General features: G+C 41.2%; 1 protein-coding gene across 1 annotated transcript; it reads left to right on the plus strand.

Annotated features, from left to right (window-relative positions):
* Nucleotides 1-1,898: 1,898 nt before the first annotated feature.
* LOC310873928 (glycogen synthase kinase-3 beta-like) lies at nt 1,899-18,420 on the plus strand. The gene is made up of 11 exons (XM_083786529.1): nt 1,899-2,237; nt 7,195-7,280; nt 7,992-8,093; nt 10,376-10,459; nt 11,625-11,735; nt 12,426-12,556; nt 13,676-13,880; nt 14,035-14,130; nt 14,594-14,780; nt 16,858-16,935; nt 18,270-18,420. Exons 1-11 carry the CDS (start codon nt 2,060-2,062, stop codon nt 18,329-18,331), a joined length of 1,320 nt encoding a protein of 439 aa, XP_083642655.1. The 5' UTR covers nt 1,899-2,059; the 3' UTR covers nt 18,332-18,420.
* Nucleotides 18,421-26,511: the final 8,091 nt, after the last annotated feature.

Genomic DNA, 26,511 nt, shown 5'->3' on the forward strand with positions numbered 1-26,511 from the left:
TTTTCAAGTACACTAAACACTGTGCCACTGTACTTTTTTCTGTTAATTGTAGAGCCTATTTAAGTTATTCTCCATTTCAGAACTTTTTTTACATCTCTTTTCTGTTGATTTGCCTGTCCTCCACTTGGAATTATTATTATTATTAATAGTGCGAGGAGCAATGATGAAAGACCAGTCTGAATGTTCACCGTTTGTTCAGCATGAAGTACACTTTACAACATTCTGGGCTGTATTTTGCGTGTCTTAAGTACCAGGTCTTATTCCCTAACTTGAGTAAACTAAAGACCTGGAGGCGTGATCAATGCTCTTTGGCCACTCAGAATAGCCAAATGGCATTGATCACGCCTCCAGGTCTTTAGTTTACTCAAGTTAGGGAATAAGACCTGGTACTTAAGACACGCAAAATACAGCCCTCTATGTCTAATCTAGCACGCACAAGAGCAGGTGGAGGAAGCAGGCAGCTCCCATGTAGTTCCTTGGTAGGTGCTTATATACCATGATTTATTTCCCTATCAGGCAGACAGAATGCTCATATTGAAACACCTTGTGAGTTGGGAGGTAAAAAATAGATGTGCTATTTTTACCTACCAACTCACAAGGTGTTTCAATATGAGCATCCTGCCTCCGTCATCATAATTCATGTTGCTGTCCTAATGTGTCCAGTCTTTAACAGACCTATAGGGCTGTATTTTGCGTGTCATAAGTACCAGGTCTTATTCCCTAACTTGAGTAAACTAAAGACCTGGAGGCGTGATCAATGCTCTTTGGCCACTCAGAATAGCCAAATGGCATTGATCACGCCTCCAGGTCTTTAGTTTACTCAAGTTAGGGAATAAGACCTGGTACTTAAGACACGCAAAATACAGCCCTTAGTGTCTACAAGCTTATTTTGAAATTATTATTTTTTTAAATCTTGAAAGTGTTTGAAAAATACACAAACACAAATATTCTCTTCCGGGGGTCCCTGTCGCAAAACATTTTCAGAAGGGCTGGGTCCACGGCCAAGTACACATCATTATGGGGGGTCATCGGCACAAAAAAGTTTGAGAACTGATTTAGAAGGCATCTGTGGAATCGTCCTCGGTTTTCTTAATGGGTTAAAATCTGTGGAAGGTGCATTTAAGTGTCTTCAGTTTAGTGGGTCATTTAATGCAGGAGGGAGTGCTTAACTGGATTAGTGGCAGTACCTTTTATTTGCCGGTCATATTGGGTGAAAGGTGGGTTAAGGTGCATAAGGGGGACCTGGTCAGGGGAACACTAGATGTGGCTGGTACTAGTGGCAATAACTTGCCCACTTCTAAAATCCTAGATAAGCCTGCATAGCCTGTGCCCCTTAAGTACTTTGTTTTCCCCAAGCAGGGCACATCACTGACCTCAAACTGCTGCCTGGCAAAAAAAATCCTTTACTTCTAGCCAAGCAAGCAAGCATAATCATCACACCTTTTCTGGAGATGCACTTATGAACAAAAGTACAATGCTAGCGGGGGTCCCCATTCCCCATTCCCCAGTCCCATTTTATATACTGTGTGTGTGTGTGTGTGTGTGTGTGTGTGTGTGTGTGTGTGTGTGTGTGTGTGTGTGTGTGTGTGTGTGTGTGTGTCTGTAGTAAGAAAAAAGGGTAGCTTGCAAGTTGCCACAGAAATTACATACTGATAAAGCCATGCTTATTGGTACATGATAATGGAATTAGACAGTCTATCCTAGACTATTAACCTATTAATTGTGCTGAAATAATTGAAGTGACTGGCCTACATTAACAGTCTGTTGTGTCATTTTAGAATTGTAGTTGTTTTGATTTGCGAGGTCCTAGGCAGCAGGCCCTGGTACAGCTAATTGGAACTCCATCTCCCAGGTGACATTGCGACTGGCCAGTTTCTAGGGTGTCTCGTAGCCCAGACAGCCGAGCAGCGTTCGGGAGGACTGAAAAGAAGAGGTGTCCGTCCGTCGGTCTTTTTTCATTCCAACGTTATATTTCATGTCAGAGATCCATAATTGAAAAACACTTGGCCGAGGAAAGGTGAATACCAAGCCCGCCGCCCCGCGACCCCTGCACAGAGATATGAGCGGCAGCGGGCGGCAGAGAACCAGCTCGTTTGCTGAGCCGCCAGGTGTTCCAGGAGCCGCGGCAGCGTCCGCCGGATCAGCCGCTGCCGTGGGGAGTAGCACAGGAAAGTCCGGGGTCCCGCAGCAGGCCTCGGGGAGCAGCTCGTCGGGATGTTCGAACCTAAAGCTGGCCAGTAAGTCCTCGCCTTTAGCCACACGCGTTGACTTTCCTTTCTTTGCAGGGGTAAAAGACGTCGCTGCATATCCATGTCAAATATTCATTATGTTATTTTAAAGCCTGCATGAGGAAAGTTGCACCGCCACCCTTGGATATTAAACGATGCTAATGGTAGCATGCTAGGTTGCTAGCGTTAGCCACTTGTTTTGCATGTTTTGGACACTTTAAGTAACGCTAAAATAGCCTGGCTAATCAGCGCTGTCCCTGACTGCCAGTTACCCGGGAGTCCGAGACTTTCCATATGATACGTTTACGGTTTTACCAGATAACTGCACAGTTTTTAAAGGGTCACTTTGGGCTTGAGCTATTAACTATTATTGAGAGTGCTGCTGGATTGATGTTCCTGAACCTTGTCCCTGGCGTTTAGTCAAAATCACTTTACAACGCTCGGTTCACTGTTCACCTGAGAGTGTACATCAAAGTTCCACGTAAACCCGACCAGCTTGGCTAGAAATGGAGACACAAACTTGTCTTTTTTGCAAGGTCAAGAGCAGAACAGTGATCAGCAGCAGGTGGCTGATACTTTCATTTGGGATGCAAGTGATGCGCAAGAAGAGATGGGCGTCTGTTTAGACGTGGCGGGTCGCTGACTGTCATCCATGGTCTCAAACGGTACCACCATGTCTATTATATCACCATGGTGACAGCTGTAAGACGTGTCATTAAGACAGCAAAGGGGTGTGTGTGCTAATCCGGACTTTATCTGATTAGCAGGCAGCGGTGTGTCAGACTCAGTCTCAGACTTTTGATATTAGAGAGCTAATAGGGGTCAGTCATCAACAGTTCAAAACTTGTGTTGTCTTTCATTCTAAATCAATTGCAGCAGCCTGGCTCCAGGCCTTTCAGATCTTGGTCAGATAATGTGCTTTATTGGCAACTGAGTATACTTCTGTACATGTAGGTGTGTGTGTGTGTGTGTGTGTGTGTGTGTGTGTGTGTGTGTGTGTGTGTGTGTGTGTGACCACATTCTCAAGGTGCATTTGGTTTCTGGATATGTTTGTTTCCACCTTGGTATTATTTCATGGTCGAGTACTCTAGACAGGTCTTCATAGATGTATGAGGGAATGCACATGGGACAGTGTCAATCCAATCAATGTATGGGAGAGATAATCTGTCACAGACTAAATGCATTATACAGTGATTGTTCTTTAAACATGGGCACATTGTACTGTATGCTAGTAAAGCTGCATGATATGTCGTTCATCATATCAGACAGTATCAGCTGATATTTACAAAAAATGCAATATTGGTTTTGGTATCTTACCAATAGACGGTATGCGCGTGACATCATCATACGCGGAGGTTATGCGTGAATGCCTACTGAGTGGCAAAAAACTACTTTATGGCCTTGACAGCTCATACATCCAAACAGAAAAGTCCTATTTGATTGCATTAAATGACTTTAAACAACATTAAATTCTGCTCTGGCTAATAAATTGCAGAGCAGATGCTTGTCGGGTTGAGCCAGTCCCGGGCTCCACCCCAGGTCAGGGGTGGAGTTTTGGGTCTGTGCACAGCTTTAGGGGTGATTCCCTGGTGATGGGTGCAGTAGTTTGTGAGATGGACAAAGACACAAGGACACAAAAAAGCATTTTTGTGTCCATCTGTGAGCCATCTAGAACAGGGTTGGTGCGTTGGTAGTAGACCTATAGATAGTAGACCTATTAACAAATACATCAGTGCTGCACTTAATCGTTTATCAGCCATGTTGATTGTTGGAACACAGAACCATAATTATGATGTTTAATGTAAAACGATTAACGTGGCCGTGTTGCACTGGTGTCGGCATCAGGTCTTACGGTTAGTTTCTCTTATGTTTAGTCTATTCTAAATGTTACATTTTAATATCGGTTAATGCTCGTTAATTAACCATTAATGGGTTTTGGATAACAAGAGTTGTGAATACAATTCCTAATGGTCAATCCCTAGCATGACCCCCATTTAGTTGTCTGGCTGACCCGGTCAGACAGCAGACCTTTTCAACATGGTACAAGAGGTAACGGATATCACCAGCACGCATTGAATGACCACAGCACTTTGTGTGTGGATGCAAGCTTATACACACAATCATAGGATATGATGCTCTGCTTGTAAGAAGGGTGGGTAGATCATGTTGAGATGGCCATTTTAAAAGTAGTTCTCAAGTCAAAAAAGTGTGGACACCCCTGATGTAGCAGAACCATTCTATAACAAAAGCTATTTCCCAGTGGCTCTGGTCACAGTTAAGATTCTAATAAACTAAAGGTGGTTATACAAGGTGTTGTTTACCTGTACAGGTAAATGCCTTGTGTTGACCCCAAACCTTAATGAGGACAGTAGAGTACTGTCTAAATACTCACTGTAACATGATCCTTGGACCGTGTACAGTAATTCCAGTACTGGGTACTGCAGTGCCATGTACTATTCACTGTTTTCTTTTTAGCCTGAATGCAGGCTCTCGGGTATTTTATTGGTGGCTAATGGTGGGAGTCAAAGACTCAAAGTTTAGAATGTTTCCTATTTTTCTCTCTCTGTGAGACTGGTGCTTAAATTGAAACATTTAAATGACAATGTAACGAGTTGGTATACGGTACTATTTACAGACCTACTAATATTTAGGGTTCAAAATGGGACATGGTCGCATCCACTCCACTCTACCCTGTGTCTGTCTCACTGCTCTGCAAGTGAAAGGGATTATATTTGTACTATGTTGAGTTCGACTTGTTCTGAAAAGTATGTAATATGTAGCTTTGTTGTGACTAATCGCTGTACATTTATTGCACTTGAATGAATAATGCGATGCTGTTGTATAAACGAATGTTGTTGTGATCTGTGCTAGGTAAAAGGTTTCCTGGCTTCTAGGGTCATCATTGGGTGCTGGCAGGTTGTGTATATGTGCTGGTGCAGTACAGTCCTCTGAAGAGCTAACTCATTTGCCTCATCATAAGCTGTTTTCTGGGTAGGGTATGCGTGAATAGTTCAGAATAAGGCTGCATGATTATGGCTGATGTAAGCCTCGTTATTTAGCTACAGTACACAGCTTACTGTAATGCTAGTTGTTGATCTCCATTAACAACCCGGGAAAGCATCTGTGTCATTTTAGATTTTTATCGTTGGCTATTCAAATATTGCAGATGTACAAGCTTAATCAAACTTGTACATCTGCTATTTTTTTTAACATTTTTGAAAATTCTTGAAAGTGTGAGAACTGCTGATTTAGAAGGCATTTGTAGAATTGGCCTCAGTTCTTAATGGGTTAATAATACTAATTGCAGGACAAAATTATGTATGTTAATGCAGGTATGTTAAATTTACATTCTTTTGTTTTAAATGTTCCTGTATTTTCTTTCCAATGTATTTTTATTGAGGCTCTGAAATGTCACAGCTGAACATAGGAAAACAACCACAATACGGACATTACAATGCACAGACAAATACAAAAATAAATAAATAAATAAAAACAAGACAAAACGAGTACACCAGTCTTGACATGATTGTACATTACAGGTCACCAGAGTCTTTGTTATTCACTACCGAACAATAAGGTACATTGAAGCGCAGTCTAGAAGTTCCTGTATTATTAAATCCTATATAGTATAGCCTATATTTGTATGGCACTAATTCAGAATGAGCCCTGTGTATTTAGGCCTGTCATCACATCAGCAGCACATTCATTGCAGGGCATGGACCTGGCCTATATTTCCGTCCGTTCCTGTTTTAATTAATTCCTGTGTCTTTACTATGAACTGAGGTCCTGCGTTCTTCTTCCTTGGAGGTTTGATAGGCCTAGCATTGATTCACCATGCCACCATCATTAACCTAATTATTCAAATGGACAGAGCTAAGAGATGACCCAGATGTTAAGGCCTGCTGCTGACCAGGCTGGATCATGTCGCTGAACATAGCCATGTCCAACCCTCTGTATAACAGCACGAAAATACCAGAATGACTATCTATTTCACCTGTACAAAAACGGTTACTGATAACATTTCTTTAACTTACTGTACTAGGCAATGCAGTTGCCTACGCTCATATCACGTAAATAAATGATTTATTTACAACAGATATTGTTTAACAATGTTCAAAAGCTTTCACACAGTTATAGGAGAGTCTGTTGGAGACACTAGTGATGATTCTCTGATCATTCAGTTCGGCCTCAATAAATGGAACATCGCATAGAATGCCAAAAAAGTACCAGCTACTAGAAGTTTGTCCAATGGAATAACAAGTCTCGAGTTGAGAGACAGTACAATGTATAAGAGCCATACGAGGCTCCTACACAATGCATTCAATATCACCGTTCACAAATAGTTAGACGTGCAAAAGGGATGGCAAGCTTCCTTGGTTGGTGTCTCACTAGTCTCTCATAGCCAGAGACTACTATAAGAGGCAACAGTCTGGCCACAAGAGACTAGTGCTTCACAGAAGCTTCCGCGTGCGTCACAGAGCACTGTGATTGGCTAGTAGTCACTTGAGTGGCAGCGTGGCGCTCCAATGAACCAATGAGGCATCCATTTTTCTATGACCGTTCAGAGTGTTGTACTGAAAATTGTGACCTGTATAAACGGGTCTCAGTATGCGCAAAATGTCCGTCTGTGGATTCTTTTTAATAGTTTTCCTATGATTTGAATGAACTATACTATGATGCGTCCATGAAAAATATAAATATTAATAGTTTTTTCTAAGATTTTGTTAACGTAGGATAAAGTTGCATCAGCATGCCATGGATATATTGATTGTTGAGTCTTTTCTTAAGTTGCACCAGAGTGTCAACATCTGACATTTATTGAACAAATGATATTTCTTTTTACATTTTTAAACCATAATGGGGGATATCAGGGGAAGGGGACACGTTCATAAATATCCACTCTAGCTCTCTCCTTCGCTTACCTGACCTCATAGCTGACATTGCTTTGTTTGTGGTCGTTGCCTAGGAGACAGTGGGAAGGTGACGACGGTTGTGGCCACGCCCGGGCAGGGACCGGACCGCCCCCAAGAAGTCTCCTACACAGATATCAAGGTGAGGCACGAATACAGTGGCTGGAGTCTACTAGTCTCTTAGCAAGCGTTGCCTCAAGCTAATACGAGTCCAACCTCATTCGTGTAGCTCATTTCAACAGTTTTACAGGTGGTTCTTCTGTTGCTACCACCACAACCATTACTACTTACTATGACCATTACTATTGCGACTGTTTCTGCTAATGTAATTACCCATTTTTACCATTGCTATAGAGCGTCGCAGTCCCGCCCCCTACGAGGAGTAGGACCCAGGAAATAATTCCCTGTTCATTTTCCCCTTCAAAAAGTATTTATTTAAAGACTGTTACGCCGTGGACAAAGCCAACTCGGATCGTGACAAATCATGACAATAACTCCAATGTTTTGTGCAGATCAAATAATTAGAAGGAAAAAAAGGCAGGGTACAACACTTTTTGTTTTGTTTTTCTTCTTACTAATTATTTGATCGGCCCAAAACATTGTGTGTGTTGTCATGATTTGTCACAACTTGAGTTGGCTTTGTACGAGGCTTACAAGGTCTTTAAATAAATACTTTTTAATGGGGAAAATGAATGGGGAATTATTTCCTGGGCCCTCGTTGTTCTGAAAGGGGGCAGGACTGCGACGCTCTATTTGGACTGGCCAGATATGGAAAGCAACATGACTCTAGACGATTATTTCCTGAAATGCTTTTAACAAAACCTACCGGTACTTTTCTTTGAATCCCTCCTAGGTAATTGGTAATGGGTCATTTGGTGTTGTATACCAGGCCCGTCTCATTGACAGCCAGGAGATGGTGGCCATCAAGAAAGTCCTGCAAGACAAAAGGTTCAAGGTAAACATCTGGCCATCATTCTGACTGTCTGCACACATTTATCTGTCAGTTGTTCTCTTAAGCCAGCAGTCCCCAAACCTTTTTTGTCCGTGCTCCCCTGCTACCTACTAGAGCCCTGCAACGGGAGAGTGAGCCCGCAGCTCCCGCGGGACCCAACTCAAAATGTTGCGGCGCGGGCGGTATTTAAAGGACAACTTTAGTTTTTTTCAACCAAGGTTCATGTTTTAGGTTGTTATTAGAGAAAGTAAAAGATGAATGTATTTTCTTTCTTCATTTGGCTGTTTATGACAAGGGGGGCGGGGGCATTCGAGCATGGGGCTAAATATGTATTTTTTTTACAAAATGTCATAGCGATAAACTTTTTTTATTTACTCTAGTCCTACTAAACCCCAAGAAATTACATCTGGCCACAAAAGATCACGAGATCTACTGAATGTGTCAAACTGACATATTGAGCCTATGACACACAGTGTGGCTTCCCCCCAATACCTTCACACAGTAAATAATAAAAAAATAAATCGCCATAATATTTTGTAAAGAAATACATATTTAGCCCCATGCTCGAATGCTCCCGCCCCCCTGTACAAAACAGCTAAAATCCCTAAAACGAAAGAAAGCAGCAAATGAAGAAAAATGAACACTCATCTTTTACTTTCTCTAATAACAACCTAAAACATGAACCTTGGTTGAAAAAAACTAAAGTTGTCCTTTAAATACCTGCAGGCGGGCGCGGGCGGTCAAGATAAAATAAGCGGGCACCGCAAAATCCCGCATCCTCCCGCAATTAACCAGATACAGAGCTTATATAGCCTAAAGTTTAGCAAAATATAAATGTCTGATGAGAACGTATAATTTCCATGCGCTGGACAAGCACCATAGAGTCAGTCTCACTCTCCAACAATCATCAGGCACGCTTCCAAAGTGGCCGCACCTGTCAATCATTAGTAGGCTAATCACTCTGAGAAGTGCATGCGTGGATCGAGTTCCTTTTACCCACAATGGACATTTTCGCTTCCTTGTTGCTTTTCCGTGTGCGTCAGCGTCATTCACTCAGCAATAACGTGAAACAGAACACAACGATATATATATATATATATATATATATATATATATATATATATATATATATTTGGTTTTTATCTCTCTCTCTCTCTCTCTCTCTCTGTCTGTGACTGTGACACAATAATAATATATATAGGATTATAGGCCTAATATAACACTTTCCCTCTATCTGTGACCAGCTCCTCACACACATATCAACTCTCTCGTGCATGCATGCCTGCTAAATCTCAGCAACTGTTTGGGTAAATGTTTTTTTCCCCCGCTCCCAATGGAAATATTGCTGGTTTAGCGAAACGATATAATTGCGGGATGGTGCGGGACTAAATGCGACTAAAGGCTCTACTACCTACCCCCTAGCCTGGGGTCCACGTATGCTTTCTATGGCACAGGCAGCTCCCGGCGGATCCTGCAGGGAGAATCTAGACACAGCTGCGTGACATGAGACTAATTAATTAGAGCGACAGAGAGAGAGGTGTGTGTGTGTGTGTCAATTTAACAAAGGTGCAGACGATCAGAAATCAGCAGAAGGTGATCGACGTTTGCGCTACTCTATGCCGAATTGAAGTGGACTCTGTCCCAGACTTTTTTTCCCCTCCCTGGAAATAAAAACGTCTGTGTTTCCGAGACTGCCTACCCCCTGACCTAGCTGACGCACCCCCCAACGCCTTGTTGAATTTGGCCGAAAATTATACATTTTTAATATGATTATGGCAAATAATCACAGAATGAGATAAAGAGACAAGCAGCTGCTGTATATACTCCCACAGCTGCTCATCTCCTTACAACAATGTTTTACCGGATTTCGTTGTTTGTGCAAAATAGCACCATAAAACCGCCATTACCCATTTCATGTCACGCACCCCCTAGAGGGCATTCGCGCACCACAAGGGGTGCACGCACCACAGTTTGGGAACCCTTGTCTTAAGCAATTAAGACCTGACAAATGTCTTCTAAATCCTAACAGTTTTCTGTTGGGTCAAGGACCCACAAAATTATATTTAGCTTGTACAGTACAGTACAGTACAGTACAGTACAGTACAGTACAGCACCACTCACTTCAGACGGGTCTGATTAAACAAGATTAAGAAGTTGTCTAAATATCAGATTGGTCTGCTATTTTCACTAGTTTGGGTTCCAGGCAAACTTCTTAATCTTTGGGGTCTTGCGCTAAAGTGTTTGGGAGCCACTTGGCTGTAATCCATTGTTTTTGTGTCTTTTAGAATCGAGAGCTACAGATAATGAGGAAGCTGGACCACTGTAACATTGTCAGACTACGATACTTCTTCTACTCCAGTGGAGAAAAGGTACTGTCCACCGAGTTCTTTGCGATGCTACTTGCAATATGTTGTGCAGTAGTTGAGGTTTGTTGTAATAACAATTCACAATTCATGTCATGCTATTGAATCACTCAGCTGAATCTATACTATACATCTACCCTCAAGTACCATGTCATCATTGATGAGTCTTATACAGGGGTCATCACTGTGTCCGTAGTCCATACACGGACAAATGTGTCCGTAGCAAAGTTTAGACTATATATATATATATATATATATATATATATAAAAAAGGCTGTCAAAGTTAACGCGTTAATCATGCATTAATGCAAATTCCTTTTAACGTCGTCAATTTAATTGACACACGATTAACGCAACACACTGTGGAGTTTGAAAGAGTGCATGCATGTTGCATTCCTCCACGATAGCCCCGCCTCCCTCTCTCTCTCTCCACTCTGATCCTCAGTCATTCAGCAGCAGTGCACCAAGCAGGCAGGCTGCTCTGCCTCTGTGCACTGCTCATAGCTGAGCTAGTTGTCTTTCACCCAACACCGGCAGAGCGGCAGAGCAGCTGTTATGCTCATTATTAATTAACTTGCTCCACGTGTAAGATCAGACGCTCTTTATGGGCATTGGTCAAAAACAAAAGCTCAGACAGTTTTGTTTGACAAAGATAGCAGTTAGTTGTGAAACCTTGAAGCTACACTCATGCTAATGTTGACTGCTAAAGCTAGCAACAGACTCTGCGTGCGGGAGAGAGTTAGGGGGGGGATGTCTGATAGTGTGTGTGTTACGGTGTATTAAAAAACTTAAAAACGATTCAAGTCAGTGGTTCTGAACCAGTGTTCCTTGAGGGAGTTCTCTCTCACCCCCTCTGCTAATTTACCAGACCATTGTTTTTCCTCTCTGTCAGCCCCAGCCTGTGCTCTGCATCCATATATTCCTCTGTCTATCATTCCTCTCATTCAGTGGTTCTCAACCAGTGGTCCTTGAGGGGGTTCCAGGTGGTCCCCAGCTAAATTACTCCCATGAGTTGAATTATTGTTAAACATCAGCATTACTTATTACTGTGTATGTGTATATATATATATATATATATATATATATATATATATACAAATTGCACATTTTCGTCACGTTTTCAGGCATACGATTTTATTTTCCTTTAATCCATGCTTTGTGCCTTTTCCAGAAAGATGAGGTGTACCTCAACCTGGTGCTGGACTTTGTCCCTGAGACCGTCTACAGGGTTGCCAGACATTTCAACAAGGCCAAGAGCATCATTCCTATCATTTATGTCAAGGTAGTCACAGTACTAATTCCTCGTCCTCTACATTTCTGTCTGATATTCATTTGTTGAGTTTTTATTTTAGTTTTTTTTTTGTCTCCTGGCATTGAATACAAATTTATATAACTTAACGTAAAACGTTTTATATTAACACAACCAGTGCCGGGATTCTTTCAAAATAGAAGCTCTGAGGTGCCGGGAAGACATGGCCGCTTTTACTCTGTAAAGCCCCCTCCCCTTCTGTTATGAGAAACAGATATTTTTTTGCTTGCTTACCTTTATCTTGTTTACACATTAATTCGAGGTCCCGGTATCAATGGTTCTATTGCTAGAACACGGCCACGACCATGGCACGAAAATGAACCATTATTACTTCCGGTCATGCGGCCAGGAAACTGCTGTTCTATTGATTTGTCGTGTATTTGGCTGGCACTGGCCAGTGATTGCCGCCTATGGTCACGGAGGCAATGTTTTAATCCGTAGTTTATCTGCTCGGTCATAATCGATTAATTACTATTACTAGTGCTATTACTAGTACCAATTGCATAGTAGCACTTGAGATAGACAATGCTAAAACATTTTGTCCTGAAAATACTGGTGTTTAAATTATCCAAACGACATAATTGTCCCTGTAAGCTAATGTTACATCAACATTATTATTTCTTAATGTTGACATTCTCTCTTTCCCCCCCGTCTCTGCGTCAGGTGTACATGTACCAGTTGTTTCGTAGTCTGGCTTATATCCATTCCCAGGGTGTGTGTCACAGAGACATCAAACCACAGAATCTGCTGGTCGACCCAGAGACGGCCATCCTCAAACTCTGTGACTTTGGCAGGTAAGCATGTTCTGAACACTGAGCCATAAAAACAAACTATCCAAAAATGCATACTAGGACTATTGTTTTTTTTATCTTTTGGTGTTTGTTTATGTGTGATTTTTGAGACCTGTTTCTCCATAAAGTGAGAATGTATTTAATCACTACTAAAGGTTCCTTGATCATGGAGCACAGAACAAAGAGAAAATCATGTTTGGACTTACAGTTAGGTGTATCATGCCTGGCATCGCTAACATCATCTTTGTTGGTTCAGCTATAACAAACACAGTACCTCCAGATACTATTTTTTTCAAGATGGAAATAAGCACAAGGTCATGGGGTCGATCCTGGGCACCACCAACTCAGCATATGAGTATGTGGCAAGTCCTGGGAGCTGGTGGTAGGTGTTGCACAGACTCCAGTGTTCTTGGCTGATGCTGACAGTTGGCCTCTCCAACCTACTTATGAATGGTCTTAGCAGGATTTTGTGCTATTCCATAGTAAGTCTCCAAAATCAGTTGTGAGATCAGTAGGCCTGTCGCAATTCTTGCATAATCGCAATTATTTGAGATAATCACAATGTTTTTGCATAATCGTCATCATTTCCATGTTCATATATTTTCAAACCTTTTCGAAAATAGGGTAAATAGATATACAAGCTCAAAACCCATTATTGTCTGTTTCCACTATTCATATAAAGTTATTAGATTGTGTAAGTTATCTGCCCCTGTGCACAGTTTCATTCATAATGTTCCAATATTTAACGATAGAAAAACGAAGAAATCGTTATTTCTTATATATATATATATATATATATATATATATATATATATATATATATATATATTTCTATAATTATTGTACTTTTTTTTTTTTACTGGTGCAACGTTTCGACCCTTTTAGGTCTTCATCGGGCAAATATTTGCCTGATGAGCTTGACAGAGTGGGGATGTTTTATCCTCTCCTTGATTCTCACCTTGATGTCCAGCACCTGGCCTAACTAGTAAATACAGGCATAAGATGTGCACACAATCTTCTCTGTGAAGAAATCATAACCGTGACAGCCCTTGAGATCAGTTGCCCATCGTTTATGAACCTTAGCACAACCATAAAGCATTCCTCTTTGTCTCCTCCCCTTAGTGCCAAGCAGTTGGTGCGTGGTGAGCCCAACGTGTCGTACATCTGCTCACGTTACTACCGCGCCCCAGAACTAATCTTCGGAGCGACTGACTACACAGCTAACATAGATATCTGGTCGGCGGGCTGCGTGCTGGCTGAGCTGCTGCTGGGCCAGCCCATATTCCCTGGAGACAGCGGAGTAGACCAACTAGTGGAGATTATTAAGGTAAGAGAAGGCTCAGCCGTGTGTAAAATGAGTCGTACAGTCGGTAAGGAATGTCTGTGCTAACCTGTTTTTCACTGACCTGGTTTGTTCTTTGATTAGGACTTTAACCTACACACAACAAAATATAATACTAACATTCCCTTTCACTTGTCAGGTGCTAGGAACCCCAACAAGGGAACAGATCCGGGAAATGAACCCCAACTACACAGAGTTCAAGTTCCCTCAGATCAAAGCCCATCCATGGACCAAGGTAAATACTGACCTGTATCCTCACTGTGCTACACCTGTATATGATTAATCCTTCATTCTTCAATTGAAATATTGTCCCTATTACACACTAAACATTTAAACAGGTCTTTTCCTCCTAAATGCAGATTGCTAGGCTTGTCATGTCCTCTCATAGTATTTACATGTTTGTATGTAGTGGTAGGGTGCATTGCATTTATAATCTACATATGCAAGTACATACAAAGCAAAATAACCTACAACCAGAAGAAAACAGTAAATGTGTATTCGGTTGCAAGGTGTAAATCATGGCTTTTTATCTAGTAAGAAATCTAATCCGGTTTTACCGATTTCAGTCATGGTCTTTGAACAAAAGCATTATGTTTTTACAGTACAAAAAAAGCACAAAAGAGAACAAACGGCTCATAAATCTATTTGTGCACCAGAGTCTGTGTGGACAAATGACTTCCATGAATGTTCCTGTCCAGGTGTTCAAGCCTCGTACCCCTCCGGAGGCCATAGCCCTGTGCTCCAGGCTGCTGGAGTACACTCCTGCCACGCGCCTCTCCCCGCTAGAGGCCTGTTCCCACGCCTTCTTCGACGAGCTGCGCCAGCCCAACGCGCGGCTGCCCAGCGGCCGCGACCTGCCCATGCTATTCAACTTCAGCACCACAGGTTAGACCCCCATCCCAACCCAGCTGAACGTAATTATGGTTGGGATCCTTTAAGATTTTAACCCATTCTGACCGGGCACCCATTTTGGTGTCAGCATCATGTTATGCTTTAGCTATTTAAAAATAGCAGATCTACAAGCTCATATCGCGCCACCGAGTGGCGCGATACGAGCTTGTAGGTCTGCTATTTTTTTTAAATCGAAGAGCGACTGACATTTTTAGAATCTGATCTCAGGTCAGAATGGGTTCATCAGACCAGTGTGTGTCCGGCGGAAACCTCGTATGAATCTGATCTCAGGTCAGAATGGGTTAAGATTAACAATTCCCATTAGTGAGCGATTCCCTCTTAGCGGACCGATTCCTTAACGTTTCCCTTTCACGATTCCTATACAGTGTTCCTATACAGATTTTACCCACTGTTTTACCCCTGTAAATCTGTAATATTCTTTCTTATCCAAGCTTACTTAGTCCTAGCCTGACAACTTGACATTTCATTTTGTTTGACTCCATTATTCAGACTGACAACCCTTCCCACTGCAGCCCAAGGTTTATTAAATCAGGTTAGGAAGCGAAGGCCGTACACTGGACTCCATGTTGCTCCCTGGAAGGAAAGAAACAGACCAGGAAGTTGTACATGCACAAATCATAGATATGGCACAAATGGCCATTTGGCAGATGGTGTGATGCCACTGAAAGGAGGGATGCTTGTACATATGTCACGTTAATCAATCATTGCAAGTGGGTAAGTAAGTCCCAGCATGGATCATCACACAGACAGTAATGTCGGTTGGTACATTATGTGACATATGTACAAGCAATGAAGCACCCCTCCTTTCAGTGGCATCTGCTGGGTCATTTGTGCCATATCTATGATTTGTACAACTTCCTGGTCTCAATTGCGCATGTTTCTTTCCTTCCAGGGAGAAACATGGAGTCCAGTGTACAGTCTTCGCTTCCTAACCTGATTTAATAAACCTTGCTGCAGCCGTTTCTGGGATGGGCGTTGCCAAAGAGGCAGTCTTCGGCGATTGGTTCACCCCCAACCAATCAAAATAGTAGCAAAGCAGCTGACGGCTGGCTAACCCTTTTACTATCAACAAACACAGTGAAATATGTCGTTTCTGTAAAGAAACTATTTATGAAAGGGCGATTTAATAGCCAGATCAATACGATCGCAAGTTACTGCAGTGGGGCCAGGTGCACAAATAAATAAATAATAACGGAAATTCAGGTGGCAAGATAATGTTTCAGATGCTTGTCACATTTATCAAACTTCAGAGAGTGCTCCGACTGCATGAGTCCTGTTTATATCAGTTCTTCTCCAGTGAAAATCTAAAGAGCCACATTAATGGGTTCTAATTTAATTACTAGTCTTAACCATTTGGAACATATCTACTGTATGTAGCTTCTATGTCCATACAGAGACGCTTGGCTCCATTCACTGCAGACAAAGATTGGAGTAGTTTATTACATTCAATTAATTTAAGTAGCTTAGTATTGAGCTATTTCATAGTCCGTTTGATCCATACCCGCTCGACCCTGTCTCTGTATTCTCTGTACTCTTCAGTCGACCCTAGTGCACAGAACTGGGCATAATCCTGTCCAAGGCTGTGGACAGCCCCGAGGTCATGACCAGTGTCTCTTGGTGGTTTGATGCAGTAGTTCAGGACCCCCCAGGGTGTCCCTACATGACCTTGAGTCATGAGTCTTGAGTGACAATTTTAGTGACCTTTTTAATACTACAAAGCTTTTACTCCATCTAAAGTAATCAAAAAACTGTAAAAAAAGGTGACAGTGGCCAAATTGTCAAATTATATAAGAAAGGGGACAACAATTGTGAAAATAGCTGATCTACAAGCTCAAAGTGCCTTGCATTGTGAGGCGTTCAGAGCTTGTAGATTGTCTATTTTTACTATATTTATCTATGAAACCGAGTCAAACTAAATTGAATGCCTCAACTCCTACATGGGTGGGGGCTCCCCAGTTCAAATATGATTGTTATCGGGGGGAGGGTTCATGCCTAAAAGGGTTGAGAACCACTACTTTAATGGTGACCTTTGCCCTCCCTCTCTCTACAGAGCTGTCAATCCAGCCCCAGCTGAACTCCACCCTCATTCCTCCTCACGCCCGTGCTCAGACCGCTGCTTCTTCCCATGGTACACAGTTCACCTGGATTAGTTGTTGTGTTGCATAGGAGTAGCAATAGTAGAAAAGAATTGTCTTCACAAATTGTCTACTATTTATCAAAATAAATATGCATGACTTCAAATAAGGCTACACAAAACATTAAATCAATGGAATGTATGAATGCTATTCTATATCTTTTTACTATCTTTAAATTATGGCTGGGCAATATATGCATTTCCCCGATAATACCTCTAAAAAGAATTATGAAGGATTACATGACCATGTTTTACTTGTATGGCAAAATCATCTCCTGTCTCTCCCTTGCATCTTCTTTGACCCTGGAGCGGTAGCACCTATCAGTGTCAACTGCAAGTATATATAAAACAAAAACGGAGGACAAAATAGGTGACTTCAGCCAGTTAAGATTCAGTCGCCAAGAAAGGTTATCTTGCCCAATGTGATGTCGCCCAAACCACATTTCTTTATACCATATGGTGGTGATGGTAATAAGGATGGGACGATATGAAAATCACTTAACGATTAACGATATTATTGCTTAAACCCCCAGCATCCCTATTCTGGGGCCAACATTTGCCCAAAATAGCCAATCTAGAAGCTACAAGCGTTGGATTGGAACACGTTGTGAGCTTGTAGATCTGCTGTCTTTGCCAAATCGATTTGTATAGAGTGAAATAAGTGTACCAAATGCACTCTTTACAGGTCAGTTTTATCAAGTGTGTGTGTGTGTGTGTGTGTGTGTGTGTGTGTGTGTGTGTGTATATAATATATATATATATATATATGAATGAGGGTTCAAGTGGTACTGAATTTGAAGCTCAACAAAAACAAATTCATCCTAGTGTTTGACAGAGGACAATGGGTGGGACGACAAATGGAAAAGGGAGAAAATGGATTTAGGAATTAGATAGACCCGTTAATGCGAGCTTGTTATAACCAGGCTAACACTACTAGCACTATCCGCTAGTGGCAAACAACAGGCTCTTCCTCAAATTCACAATCCCACCGGTGAGTTGGGGAAACTCACCGATTCCTCATATTCACTGTAACATGTACTGTATATAGTGTATATTTGAAGTTTGTGTTCATAAATATGAGCCATCCCTCTAGCCTGAAACTTATTTGGATGGAGATCTCCCTAGTCCCTACTCTACTATAGAGACATTTTGATTGTGTTCGGGTAGGACCACTTATACAAGTGGTAGTGCAAAATCTCCCCTTCCTAAGGGGGCATTCCGTCTTAGCGGTTAGTGCAGCAGTAGACATTTTGTCCCTCGGAGATCCGGGTTCAAAATCAATAGTACACAAGTCAACATGCTCTTCTCTGTTCCCTTGTCTTCTCCAGATGGTACCGGTTCCGACTCGTCTCAACACAGTTCAGTACCAGGATCTCTCAGCAGCATCTGAAGCAGCGCTCCACCTGTTTGTCTGTCTGCCGGCCCAGCCCAGCCCAGCCCTTTTCTGTCTGTCTCTCACTCACACACACACACACACACACACACACACACACACACACACACACACACACACACACACTACTGCTTCCCTCCACGCTGCTTTGACTGATTCAAACTTCTTTGTCTACCGGTGTCATAGAAATAGCTGATCTACAAGCTTATATAGATGAGCTATTTTCAGCACATTAGACATTACATTAACAACACCCCATCTCTCTTTTTGTACTGTACATAATGTCGGAACAAACCATTTTGTTGTTCTTAGCTATAACCAGGACTGTTGTGTCGCATTCTGTAGAAGCTCGGGAGTACAGCGCTGCGATGAGACTTGCACACGGTGAAACCCTCGGTGTTGCTTTAATGCTGAGAGGGTAACTCTCAACTGTTAAATGAACAGTTGAGGATTTTACTGTGCAACATGCTTTCACGCTAACGTCCACCACGTCACGCACACATGCACAGTAGCAACGTTTTCAGTGCTCTAGGTGCTGTTTGCAGGGGAATATGAAGGTGCAGTCGAGGGGGCCGGTTCCCTATTATGTAAAATGTTTTTAAATCAACATTGTTTTTTTGTTTGTTTGGGTTTTTTTGCTTTTTTTTATTGATTATTTATTTGACTTAACTGAAAAATGACAATGATGACCATGCAACGTTTTGTCTAGATTTTTGTTTTATTTCTCCTGAGGGGATTGTGTGTGTGTGTGTGTGTGTGTGTCTGAGTGTGTCCGAGTGTGTGCGTGTCTGTGTGTCCGTGCGTGCACGTGTTTTTATTCCAGTATTTATGTGGGTGGGCTGCACACTGCCTGACTTTGACCAGATTTAGGACCCATTAGACTGTATCACAAGAACTGATCAAGGTAAAATAAATCATGTCATACCTTTAAAGAGAGGGAACATGTTTTTGGTTTTTTTAGCAACTCGTGCAGTACTGTAGAGAACAACAGTATTATGTTATAAAAAGAAACCTAGCTTATGGCCTTGATCCTGGTGAACACAATTGTTTTAGTGTTTCCTCATGTAGCCTTGATAGTGGTTAGAGTTGCACCAGAACCTCTACTATACTGTTGATGAGAGAAAGAAGATAAGACCTTTATTGATCCAACTGATTACATGTAGAATGTTTAATGTGTTCTCAGAGGAGAGGAATGTCGGTCAAGGATCATGTTCACTTTTCAGATTTTCATATGTGCAGGATGTGTTGGAAATAATCCAGCATTTTCCCCTTTGTTCAGAAAACGTCACAAATTAAACGGCGTGTGCCGTTTCAATAATTGCGTCTCTGTTAAATGTTAGTAGGAAGTGGTGCTGAAGTGGAGAGAGTAGGAATTATCTAGGTAGGTTTTGACTCTTAAATAATATTTTGATTATAAATAATATTACACAAATGACGCTGAGCCCAGACAGGGGTCCTTGTCTAATTTTGATCCCATGATAGTATAAGCAGAAGGCTGGTACAGTACTGATTGTGGTAGACATCGTAGAGGGTTGTCATAATGCCTCTATACAAGAGGAAATATTGCAGGCAATATGACAGTGAGGTATAAAGTAAATACACTACAGTAGGTGTGGTAAGGGTTGCTGGAATGTATGCAATTCCCTCTTGACAGCTGAGAAGAGGAACAAAATTAAAGCTTCCTGCCCTAAAATAACCCCCTTTGTTGTAACAAAAGTGGAGTAATCTGGCGTAATCAGTGTCCTTGTTTGACCCATGATATTCACAGTTTGTTCAGACCCTGGCTGATAATCAAAGCAGGACACCAACGGATGGTTACAGAGTTCCATGTTTCCCAAGGGAAACTTAAACTAAATCAAGTTATCGTTTAACAGAGGTAAAAGATATACCGTTTTCAGTTGTTGGAGAGTTAAGAACTTTCAATACAAAAATATACTGTAAAGTGGCAAATTGGCAATTCTAGGACATTACTGAGTTATTTTTGTTGAGGCCGTTTTTAGAATATGTTTTTATTTGAGGCGTTTTAAAGGAGTAGTTCACCCTAAAAATGACTTATTTATTTATCAATTACACGCCCCATGAAGCCTTGGAGTTTTCTATTTGTTTGTTGCATTCCTACGCATTATTGGCCAATGCGACAAAAACTAAAATCTCCATGAGTTCAAGGCTTCATGGGATGTGTAATTGATAGAAAATAAGTATTTTTTTTGGGTGAACTACTCCTATAACACAGTGAAACAGCCCCCAACCCCAGCACAAACATTGCCTTCAGGCTTGGAAAGTAATTGTACGGAGATTATCTTTGTGCTGCAGTGCTCTTTAGGTTAGTTTAGAGAACTGGACCTTGGGCTTAATAGTGTGTGTTTGTTGCTCCTTTTTTAATCCGTATACAGTAGCAGAGCATATGTATACACACACACACACAGGTATACTGTGTGTGTGTGTATATGTGTGTGTGTGTGTGTGTATATATATATATATACACGCACGCACGCACACAATTTTATTAAGTTATGCCGATAAAAAATGTCTGCTGCTTTTTTATTTTTTAGCAAATGTAATATAAATGTATTTATTGTCTTATCTTTGCAGAAGGAGCTATGAATATTGATTCATAGGGAGGGTGTGTGGAATTGGAAAAGGTTTCTGATATGGCATTATTGCCAGTCTCGCATGTCGTATCAGTGGAAATAAGTGTGAAGACCATTATACAGATGGGTGACAAATTAAAAGAAAAACCAATGTGTTGTGTCTGGTCATCAGACCACCTCTGGCCACCAAAACCGCAACTGGTTCTCTGGGGACCCCCAGGGGTCCTTGAATAATTTCAGGTTTGTAACTCGGAGTGTACAAATGTACTCTGTCTCTGAGTTTAAATTACACCGAGTATTTTACAGTGTGGACTTGGGTCTCAAAGATAGAAATCTGATCAAAATGGGTGTCCTTGAAATAAAAGAAAATGGAGAATCACTGGTGTAGATTGTACAGGTCTCTGGAACTCTATTGATGAGAAGGAACACCATTCTAGCAAAAGATGTTGCCTTATTTGTTTTGTATGATGTTTTTTTATGATAGTGTTGCGGAGCGGGAGCGCTGTCTACCATAGTATTAAATTGGATTGTGATCTGGTGACTGCGAAGGCCATAGCATATGATTCACATAATTTCTACTCAAACTAGTGGACGGCCTCAGAAAACGCCTTTCATCACAGGATAAAATGATTATTTCAGAATAACTTTGTATTGGTTTCCAGCAGTTACCCTTCCCCAAGCGGAAAAGTGGATGCAAACTATTCCAGGATGCTGTCCTTACAGCAAGACCGCCACCCTAAGTGTATGAGTGTCTGTGCCGTCTGGGTGTAACCCCCACACCATGTCTTTGTAATGAGTGTGTCATGCACTGCAACCCTACTATAATTTTTGTATCTATCTAGTCAATGGACTGTTCTTGCTGACACAGTCGGATCATGTCCTACATTGACATTTTCAGTCACTTGAGGAAGGGCTGCCGTTCTGTTTTTCCTTACCTATTGCACTAATGCACAAGCATCAGTCATTGAATGCGCTCTTTTGACCACATTTTCCAACCCTATTTAATGATGTGTTTTCCATAGATCAAAATGGGAATGTCACTGTTCCTATTGAAATACTAGCTAGTTGAGATGACTTCTCATTGTGATTGAAGCTCCTGCCATCTGTGCCCCAATAACAAACCCTCTTTCATAGTCCCTTAGATATTATTCTCTTGTTGCCTTTCGATCAAGGTCAACTGATCAAGATCAAGGTCAACTGAGCCTGCCTAGGATTTGTATACATGCCACAAAGCATGTTAACTGCTGAATTGTATAATACAGTAAACCTTTGGAAGCATCTGTATTTGTTGTTTACTCTAATTTTTTTCAGGTTTTTCCTTGAATTCGTCACCTGCCTGTACTGTCCATTAGATGAGTGGTGTGTGTGTGTGGTATTCAGCTGTGGTTCTGAGGACCCAGGCAACTGCTACTATTTCTTTATTCTGCCACCTAATGCAACGGCAACTACAGTGATTTTTAAACCTGAATCCTATCGTCAAAAGCTGCTTCCCGATGCATCCTGTGTGTGGAGAGCTTGCTCTCAACTGTGCTGGATAATCCCCACTGCTGGTGTTATGCCCCTTTAAGGGGAAAATAGGAAGGAATGAAGCAGAGACATTGTTGCTTCAATCAAGTCCTAAAGTGTAATGAACTGACAAATATATATACATTACATGAAGTTACCCAAACAGTACATGAATGTTAAATTAATGCACAAATCTCAATTATAATTTTGCTTTAGTCAGTGAGGAGATTCTTAATGATCATACTCCAAAATCATACCAATTGACTAGTGTATTGTATGCATGTGCTGACACATTTGTGCATAAATGACCACCACCTGCACACAGACCCACACGGGTGAAGGTTTATATGAAGATCACACCTGTTTTGAGATCAACTAAAATCAGTTGGTTTGCAGTAATATTTCAAGTTCTAAGTTCTTTAGAAAACCATTCACAAGTTTCAAATCCATATATAATATTATATGGATCTTAACACAAACCCTCTCACACTCTGCGGAAATTAACATTAGCAGCCTATACAGTGTATGTACCTAGTTTTCGGGTTTAGATTAGACACTAGAGCAAACGGCACCAGGGAGTTGAGACCTGTGGCATTAAAATACAGGTGCTATGTACTGTACACAATGCAAACACAATGCCATAATGTGTTAACCAGTTAAGCCCTAGCATCCCTTTTCTGGGCATGTAATGTTGGGCGAATGTTCCGTGAAAATAGACTCACATCTTGTTGGCAAAGACTTTGTGTACAGTTGTAGTGGGATAAAAGGAGTTGGCCAAGGTTTGAGTCGAGGGACACCAGTCAACAAAATGTATCAGGTTAAAGGGGACATTTGATTGAATATCTTATCAGTGTTACTGTTGATTGTCATATGGGCTGAAGTAAAGAAAGCAAATGAATGGCTAGTAGTTTTGAAGTAGCTGACAGAAGTCATTTAAAAGAATGAGGGAAATTCCCAATAGTTAAGTAAATACGTGTGCAAGTTTTGTGTGCAGGTTTGGATGTTTGCACACGTTTGTTCAATAGTAATCACTCATAGTTCTGTTACCTCTGTGAAAGAAGTCGATGAGATTTCTCTTGATAACCCTGTTTTCTCCCACTGAGAATAATTGTGTGTGCGTGCGCGCACGTGGCTCCATGTTATCTATAATCTGAACTGCCAGTGTTCTAGATTGATATCAGTTGACAATACTGACCACTTGAAAGCTTCTAGTTTAAGCATTTTATACTATTTCACCATTCCTGTTACACCTACAGTAGCCTACTGTTCTGTTTTATCTGCAGCCCTAGTTTTCTCTGCTTTCTTTTTTATGTATAGAATCCAACCTGAGAATGTTTGATTTTATTCACATGGGGTGCTGATGAGGCAGGGATTTGTGCTCAGAGCGATTTCACTTTGCTATGAAAAGCTGTGAACCCCAGCCCACTGTTCTATCATGTGAAGGAAATCTAACATTTTCCTCTTTCTCAAAGTCAGAAGCCATCTTTTTTTTCCCGTCGAATCCCCCCTTTCCTTTTCTTATTGCACAATGCACATGTGTAAATATCACTGATTTAGAATTCTCTTTTTTATTTTTATTACAGTGTTTATCAGTGTTTTTCTTTTCAGTTTGTCAACAATGTACGTAGATCCTCATTTTGTTTGCTTTGTTTGGTCATTCTTGTTTTCTTTTTGTAAATACGGCTTTCACAATGTTCCTATGATCCAAAATGTAAATAGCAAAGAGGGGGAAAAAATAAAAATGAGGAGGAAAAAATGATTAAACCTATGGCTTTCTTCCCATGTTTTCTGATGATAAATCTTTGTCGCTTTCTCTCTGTCTCTCTCTGGTGGTGACCACTCCAGTATCTTCTATGTGGATTGTACTGTAGTTCAGTCCTATATTTCTTTGCACAACCTCCTATTATCATCTCCTTTGTCTTAGTTTAAAGGGACTAGTCGTGCCATGTTCTTCTTGACCTTTTCATGAACATTTGAAGAGTTCTGTTCCAAAATCTGGATAATAGATAAGAATAATAACATACCTCATGTGATGACATGAGGTCTGTTATACACTATACGTGTACTACTATACAGTGGAGTCTGCAGAAGTGTGATGCCAACCTATGAACTTAACCAGGTTCACCCGGGTGTACTTATTTTGGGCATGTCATTAAAGGCAAAAGGTTAAAAATAGCCAATCTACATGCTGAGCTTTTAGATCGAGGCCTGGGGGTATAAGTGGTTAACCACAAACCTTAGTGTAGTAGTGTCCCTATTCTTGGCATGCCATAGTAGGCAAACATTTGGCAAAATTGGCAAACATCTGCTGCATGCAATGTTTGTGAGTAAATTGGCATTTTTTGGCAAAGGTTTAGAACTTTAGAGGGATTAAAAGGAGGAGACAAAGTACATGCTGCTGGAGTCAATGCATTTCAATGAGGGTTTCAGTGGTTCAGAACACAATGTTTTGTGTATTTTTTTTTATATTTGTATTTTTTGCTACAAGCCATTTAGGAAGAGTTATTTTCTTCTAATGGTAATCGACTTCATTTGGAACAAAGCTCTTCATTTGTGTGTTGTGAAAGAATGCATTGTACAGTACTGTGCACCGCTTGGACCTTGATCTGCTTACAAGTTGTGGGCATTTTCAAAGAAAGTGCACATTATCTCTCATAACTGCACTCGACAAGTATGGGGTTGAACTGAAAATCCCAGATTAGTTTTTTATACAGTATATCCAACCATGTTCACCTGGGCATTTTTGTACTACAATACATGGTGACACAACGCTGTATGGCATTGGTTAGTGCTTATAATTGCCACAAGATGGCAGGCAGACTTGGACATTCATGTAGCAACTGAGCCGACTGTCCTGTATGAGTGTGTGCAAAGCATATAACTATGGCGCAAAGTCAAGTCATGTATGGAACTTGTGCGCGTGCGACTTACTGACGTCAACTTATATCTCAGCATCTTTACCATTGAAGCTTTTGAATTATATTATTTCAATACTGCGTGTTTATACACCCTTCAAGCCTCTCCAGGGAGAACATTATACTTTATTATTGTTGTTTTTACTTTCCATTCCAATGCTGTTCCTCTGGTGTGATTCTGACTGGACTGGAGATGTTAGAGGTGATGGAGGGAGAGAGAGAGAGAGAGAGAGAAACACCACTCTGTCTGTTCTGTGTGTATGATATGGTCATGGACTCATTTAATAAAGTGATTAAACTGTGTTAAGCCGCTGTGTGGCATTCTTTTGTGTGTGTGCGCACTAGTTGTTTGGAGTACATAGATGTTGATTTGCAAATAAGCCACAGGTTTTAATCTGCTTGATATCTTGGCATTGCACAATGTACATCACCCAATTGTATACTGTTCTCTCTACTGTCTGTTGTCAACTTTGCAGAGATGGCATGAGAAAGATACATTTGAAAGGTGTTATAGGCCTACATTGTGTGTGTGTGGATTACATCAAGGGTTCCCAAACTTTGTTTGGGAACAAACAATACTGCACAGCTTGATTAGCTAATCATCTATCTGGTGACCCTCCCTGGGGATCTTGGCTCCCACTCCCAGTTTGGGAATCACTGGATTATATTTTACTTGTGTATTTTGTGCATTTCATTTATCATTTGACAGCCTACTATCCCTACTCAAACATGAAGGCAAACAGGCAAACACATTACATTTTGCACTAGCTCTAGGTCCACTCTAACATATGGACCAGAGCTAACCTTGTACATCCTTTTTGAAGAGTTTTGATTACAACAGTAGGGTAGGGGGAGGGCTTTTTAACTTAATGTTACTGGTAAATCGTCATATACAATATATATTAGTATTACACACAGTCACACACGCGTGGACCCTTGCGGGTAAATTTAACTAGCAATGTCCGTGTATCTATGTATCAGTGGTCTGTCATGAGCACGAGTATGTGACTTATTAGTGCCAATAGGGGGCGCCAGAAACAGAGAGAGATAGTGATGTGCCTGCTGCCTGCTAATGAGAGAGAGGGAGGTGTGTGTGTGTGTGGGGGGGGATTGCAACACTCAGTTCACACGGGTGTGATTTTTTGTTCCATTTGTGAATTTATGC

This window comes from Protomyctophum parallelum (assembly GCF_964188405.1).
Source record: "Protomyctophum parallelum genome assembly, chromosome: 1".
NCBI classification, from domain to species: domain Eukaryota; kingdom Metazoa; phylum Chordata; class Actinopteri; order Myctophiformes; family Myctophidae; genus Protomyctophum; species Protomyctophum parallelum.

Coding starts and splice junctions, on each gene's coding strand:
- LOC310873928 (XM_083786529.1), top strand. CDS start 2,060: ATGAGCGGCAGCGGGCGGCAGAGAACCAGCTCGTTTGCTGAGCCGCCA. Junction 2,238..7,194: donor TTCGAACCTAAAGCTGGCCA/GTAAGTCCTCGC, acceptor GTCGTTGCCTAG/GAGACAGTGGGAAGGTGACG. Junction 8,094..10,375: donor TGCAAGACAAAAGGTTCAAG/GTAAACATCTGG, acceptor TGTGTCTTTTAG/AATCGAGAGCTACAGATAAT.